Here is a 6,653-nt window from a genome sequence, read left to right as displayed (position 1 = left end):
ATAAGAAAGTTTAGGGAGGCCACAGAGGATTGCGGGTTGCAAGAAATTTTGTTTTCTGGATCACCCTTCACGTGGTCCAATGGGCACACTTGGGAGAGACTTGATAGGGGGTTTGTGAATAAGGCTGGATGGTTATTATGGCCTAATGTACACGAGTATCACGTTGATGGTTATGCCTCTGACCATCTTGCTCTTATTTTCCATACTAATGGGGAGGGTTTGAAGAAGTTTCGGAAGAAGAAGCGGAGATTTATGTTTGAGCCGTTGTGGGTAAAGGAAGAAACATGTCAGGAGGCTATAAGGGCAGCCTGGTCTTCAGAAGCAGTAGAGACTAGACTGGAGAGTAAGTTACTGACTTTGGGTGATGTTCTTATGGACTGGAATAAGGAGCATATTGGGAATGTGCCGAGGAGAATTAACAAATTAAGGAAGGAGTTAGATGGTATTCCATTTGATCATCCTGTGGATTCGGTTCAGGAGCATAGAAAGAAGGTTAAAAAAGATCTAGAGAAGTATGTGGGCTATAATGAAGACTTATGGAGGCAAAGATCTCGGGTGGAGTGGTTGAAAGAAGGTGATTGCAACACAAGGTTCTTCCATAACTATGCAAAGTTCAGAGGATGGAAGAATAGAGTTAGTGGTGTGGCAGATACTAATGGAGTGTGGCAAGACCAAGTTTCGAGTATTCAGGAGGCATTTGTCAATTACTTTTCACATTTGTTTACTACTGAAGGTTGTAATCACTTGGAGCTTATTTTAGACGCTATACCCACTGTTGTATCGAACCAGATGAATGATATTCTATTACAGCCTTTTACGAGGGAGGATATTGAAGCTACTTTGAAGAAAATGGCACCTAATAAGTCACCGGGAGCTGATGGCTTATCTGCGTTGTTTTACAAGCATTATTGGCATATTGTTGGGGATGAAGTGTCGTTTTTTTGTCTTAAAGTTCTTAATGAAGGGGCAAGTGTGGAATCGATTAATCAGACCCTAATAGCTCTAATTTCGAAGATTGAGCACCCGCACTGTGTTACGGATTTCAGGCCTATTAGCTTATGTTCTGTTCTTTACAAGTTGATTTCCAAGACGATTGTGAATAGAATGAAAGGTTTACTGCCTTCTATCATTTCGCCTTTTCAAAGTACGTTCGTCCCAGGTCGCCACATCCATGATAATATCATAGCTGCTTTCGAAACGATTCATACCATAAGAGCTCAAAGAAGTACAGCTGACCCGAGATTGGTTCTTAAATTGGACATTAGCAAAGCATACGATCGGGTGGAGTGGGTTTATCTTCGTGAAGTAATGGGAAAGCTAGGATTTCATGAACAGTGGGTCTCCTTGATCATGAGGTGTGTTACTTCGGTCAGGTTTTCTATTTTATGGGAAGGACAAGCTTATGGTAATTTCCATCCGACTAGAGGGCTCAGACAGGGAGATCCCCTCTCCCCCTACCTTTTTTTGATTTGCTCTGAAGGTTTATCTGGGTTGTTTCAAAAGGCTTGCAGAGAGGGTTTTATTGAAGGAGTCCAGGTGGGGGGGAATGCACCTCCTGTGAATCATCTTTTATTCGCAGACGACAGTTTGATTTTTGCTACTGCTAGGAGGGAAGTGGTAACGCATTTGAAGCAATGTCTTCTGTTGTACGAGGCTGCAGCGGGTCAAAAAGTTAATTTTCAGAAATCAGCCATCTCTTTTGGACCAGCAGTGGATGAGGGGGTTAAGTCTGATATTCAGGAGATGTTGGGCGTGCCTGTGGTACCATTTCATGAACGGTACTTAGGGCTCCCAACGGTGACAGGGAGGAGTAAAAAAGAAATGTTCAAGAAAATCAATGAGAGACTTGACTTGCATCTTACTGGGTGGAATAGTAAGTTTTTGTCTAAAGCAGGGAAGCTAGTATTAGTCAAAGCCGTTGCCCAGGCAATCCCGACATTTACAATGAACGTTTTCAGGCTCCCGAAAGGTATCTGCAAGTCGTTTCAATCTAAAGTTGCAAACTTCTGGTGGGGGAAGGCAGATGGGAAGAAGGGGATGCATTGGTGCAAATGGAATCAACTTTGTAAGAGTAAGAGTCAAGGTGGGCTTGGTTTTCGGGACCTTGAAGCTTTTAATCGAGCACTTTTGGCAAAGATAGTATGGCGTCTAGTGATGGAGCCTAATTCCCTTGTGCACAGGCTACTGCAAGGTAAATATTTTCCACATACAAATTGGGCGGGAGCTAGGAATGACGTAGGTGCCTCTTTAATCTGGAGTAGTTTGATGTGGGGAAGAGATTTGCTGATCAGTGGGACTAGGTGGAGAGTGGGGACAGGACGTAATATAAGGGTTTGGTTTGATAAATGGTTACCTACACCATGGACCTTCAGACCGGTCTCTCCCCATACTGGTAATTTAAATTTGAAGGTTAGTGAGTTGATGCTTTATCCTGGCATGTGGAATGAAAGTTTGATAAGATCTACATTTCGCCCACATGAGGTCGATACTATTCTGTCAATACCTATTGCTGCGGGTAGGAGGGATGATTCTATTGTTTGGCATTATTGCAAAGATGGAAGGTATACAGTGAAGTCAGGGTGTTGGTTAGCATTAGAGCTTCAGAGGGTTCATGAAGGGTCAGTGGGTTGTAGCAACAGTAGCAATAAGGAAGGTACCCAAGTTTGGGACACTTTGTGGAAATTAAGAATTGCTAATAAGGTGAAACTTTTTCTTTGGCGTGCTTGTAAAGGCTTTCTACCTTGTGCTGCTAATTTGTTCAGAAGGCATGTGGGAAATTCTAGCCTTTGTTGCCGATGTGGGAGGGAGGAGGAGACAACAATCCATTGTATGTGGAGCTGTCCGTGGTCTAAGAAGGTTTGGAAATTCTCATTCTTAAATGGAGTTTATAAACAATGGAGAGAACCTAGTTTCATTGACTTGTTTGCGCATGTGGTTAAAACTTCCTCCAAAGAGGAGGTTGAATTGTTCAGTGTTATCTGTTGGTTACTTTGGAAGAGCAGGAACAGATTTAAGCACGAAGGAGTTGTGGAGGAGAGTAAGCATATTGTATGGAGTGCAAATGAGTGGTTAAACAACTTCCAAGATGCACAAAGGAGTAATGAGAACGTGACTAAAGATGCAACACAAAAGAGAGTGAAAGTCAAGTGGAGGCCACCTACTGCACCAAAACTGAAGTTGAATACTGATGCAGCAATAGATTATAAAAAGAAGAAGGCTGGTCTAGGCATGGTTGTACGAGATGGTGAGGGGAAATTGAAGTGTGCCGGGCACAAGGTACTGCCAGGAAACCCATCTATTGTTGCTATTGAAGCTCTTGCTGTCTATCATGGACTACTTTTGTGTAGAGAAGCTGGTTTTCAAAACTTAGTAGTGGAGAGTGATTCCACCATAGTAATTGATGCGTTGAATAAGACAGAGCTTGATCTTAGTGTGGAGGGTGGAGTCTTGGATGATATTAAGTGCTTGGCTTCAACTTTCGAATCAGTCCTGTGGAAGAAAGTCAATAGAGAAGGCAATATTGCTGCACACAAGATGGCAAAGCATGCCTTGATGGCTGACGAAGATAGACTCTGGCAAGAAGCAGGGCCACCTTGGCTTACTGATATCATTTTAGATGAATGTAGAAATTGATGATATGGGGGTGGTGCTCTTTTTTACTTGCTCTGATCATGCAGGGTTTTTAGCGAGGCCACCTTAACCCCGAAGGTTGTATTGACCATTTGTTATCAATGAAAGTTTTTTTAACTGATCAAAAAAAAAAAAAAAAAAAAAAGAACATGTAAAGTTGAATGAACCAGACTTTACACCAAAAAAAAAAAAAGTTGAACCAGACTTGTTAAAAAGAAAAAATTTCGAACAAAGAGATAATGTGGCTTATTACAACAAATAGTCGAACCATAATTAGACCCTTTTAGGCATTTTTTATACTCGCAACTTTCCATTCTCTCCAGCTGCAACGTTGCTGCTATAAACAACGCTCTATGTTTTATGAACCAACCACCACTTGAGTGCAGATCAAGAAGCTTGGAGAAGTTGCACAATATTCATGGGTGAAATATCACTGGAGTTCCCATACAAGAGACGCCTTGCTATGATCATATTAGAAGCATCAGAAGGATGGTAAGCATCCCAAAACACATACTTCGACCGGTCCACGCAAACTTTTGATGGCTGAGGACCGCATGGAATTAGACCCCCGTAGCGCCCTGCTACTCTGCAGCATGCAGAGTTTGCATTCTCGAAACCTGTTAATGGAACAAGACTAGTCAGTCTCGTTATCTTCAAGCAAATTAACAGTGAAAACTCACAGCACTAAGTCTCACCATATGATATGTAGTTCTCAATAATGTCTTCCACAATACTATAAACATCTGCATAAACAAAATTGGCCGTAGGAAGGTTCTTGTTTAGCTCGGTGACAAGGGTCCTTAGCTTGGCATTGAATGACCGTGATAGTTGATTCGAAAATTCCGCACAGCTCTCTGGATCAGCTTGATTTACTTCCCTCTGATAAGGTATACACCCAATAGGTCCTACATTTACCACAACCATCTTCCTTGCACCCAAATTGTACAGTCTCTGCATTTCATAACAAATCTATGTTAATAAAACTGAAACATACAACCATAGAACAATATGAATGACTATGTATTTCTCATCGTAACAGGCAATTAATAGCTTAATGTACCCTAAACTCAAAGTCCAATATATGGGGAAGCATTACTAGAGTTATGATAAAGAAAAATGTTTACTGTAATTTGTAGTCTGAGTCTTGCGATCAAAATACCAACAAAGGTTTCCGGAGGTATCGACTTCCTCTCCGTCTCAGATATAACTGGCGCCAAGTAGTTATTGATGAAATCATTCGAGCCGATTGTTACTGAGAACAGAGCTCTTCTAAGTAACTTTAGAGCTGCAGGAAGACCGATTCTTGAGATAATGTCTTGCCTGGTTTTTGCAAAGTTATCTATCTGTGCATCCAAGTTTATTCTACCAACCTACCAAAGATTACATATGACTTATATTTCATTAGCTTAATGTATACTTTTAATATGATCAAATGAAATTGATTGAAAAGCAGAGAAGAATCCTTACAAATATTTTTCCTGTTTCATTAAGAATTCCACTTCCACCTGAAGCATAGTTAACACCCCTCAGAATTACTGGTCCAGCTGTTGTGGGAGCTAAGTAAGGAGGAGTGAACCCCTTAAAACCAAGAGTCTGACCTGTTGATTAGAATGTGTCAAAAGAATGATGAAGGACTAGAGACAAAGGATGAACTGAATGTAGGACCAGAACTTGTTACTTGCCTATAATGTCAATGATGGTTCTTCCATTTGTGTATCTCCCGGTAGGCTTTCCGAAATCGATTCCATTGGGAGGATAATCAGCCTTGGAGAGAGTCGCAATATAGTTGTTGTTCCCCACTTCAACTAGAGAATCGCCAAACACAAAATTAGCAGGAGTTTCTTTTGCTGAACACATTCTCCAGAGTGCAAAAATAATGCCAAGAATGAATTTTCCATCTGAAAATAGGCCACCCATTACAGAGATCTTGCAAAAGGGTATCTCAAATTTCTCAAAACCAATACTATTCTTCAGATGAAGCTTGAAAGAAGCAACAGCCCGGCCTCTTTATGTAGATAAAATCATACAATCATTTCATCGAACACGTTAGTAAGAGCATGAAATACAGTTAAAATGGACCAGAGTTAGGCTTATGAACCTATACTTTTTAGGTATTTGTAGAGAAACTTGTGCCTGTCAATATCTACATTCATAGGCCTAACATGGTGAGATTTAGAACTTAGAAGTTAGCAGAAGCATTGAATTGAATGCAGTGCAAACTTAGCAACTTACCCCGTGAGAACAGAGCTGTTCTGAGAGTTTCGAAGTGAAAAAGGAAGTATCTTCAAGTTGCAAACCCACAGTGGAGTCCGTGAGTGTAATTGTATAGAAGTTTCAAAGTCAGACTACTAAAATACTAAAAATGTGATATCCCATGCGTAGTTTGATACAGTAATTTAGCTTCTGCAGTGGTAATTAATATATTCTGGTTTTTATGGTTTTTTTTTTTTGATACGTATTCTGGTTTATTGTTACCCTAAAGCTGAGAATAGTATACGTTTTTTCTTGCAGTTGCAGACTTGCAGGCATTAAGTTTGCCTGTCACAATTAATTTTGCCTGAGGTATTTCATCCATACATAAATGACTAAAACATAGCTCGAAATTAGTATATTGGTTGGGATTTGGGAACAACCTCATCATCAATATGAACTTATGAAGTATCGAGAAGTATACTCTGATCAACAAGATAAAGAAAGTTAAAGAAGGTAGTGACCGACTACATGTCAGGCTCACAGTTACAGAGGCAGCTGCAAACTCCACAAATCAAACGCATCTGTATTCTGTAAAAGCTGCATATTGGCTTTTGCCACGACAAGATATAGGTGTGGTCACACTTTCTGAGGTTCTGAAACTCCAACCATTATCCTCTACCTCAGCAATAAGTATTCTTTACTGTTATTTTAGCCGCTAATCCCAAATTGAAATGCTGCAGAGCCATTTATTGATATAGAAGAAGGAAAACATACTAATTTGAGAGATTTTGGTAAAATATTGTACTCATTTAACCTCCCAGGTGACTAAA

General features: G+C 40.4%; 1 protein-coding gene across 1 annotated transcript; it reads right to left on the bottom strand.

The window, feature by feature from the left end:
• Window positions 1-3,808: 3,808 nt before the first annotated feature.
• LOC112200338 (GDSL esterase/lipase At4g16230) lies at window positions 3,809-5,956 on the bottom strand. Its single transcript, XM_024341362.2, has 5 exons — window positions 5,313-5,956; window positions 5,098-5,228; window positions 4,755-5,000; window positions 4,326-4,581; window positions 3,809-4,247 (listed from the first exon to the last, which is right to left on the bottom strand). Exons 1-5 carry the CDS (start codon window positions 5,545-5,547, stop codon window positions 4,018-4,020), a joined length of 1,098 nt encoding a protein of 365 aa, XP_024197130.1. The 5' UTR covers window positions 5,548-5,956; the 3' UTR covers window positions 3,809-4,017.
• Window positions 5,957-6,653: the final 697 nt, after the last annotated feature.

The sequence above is a fragment of the Rosa chinensis genome, chromosome 4 (assembly GCF_002994745.2).
Source record: "Rosa chinensis cultivar Old Blush chromosome 4, RchiOBHm-V2, whole genome shotgun sequence".
Lineage (NCBI taxonomy): Eukaryota > Viridiplantae > Streptophyta > Magnoliopsida > Rosales > Rosaceae > Rosa > Rosa chinensis.
Note: the sequence above shows the minus strand (reverse complement) of the source record. Positions and strands in the feature narration are given on the sequence as shown.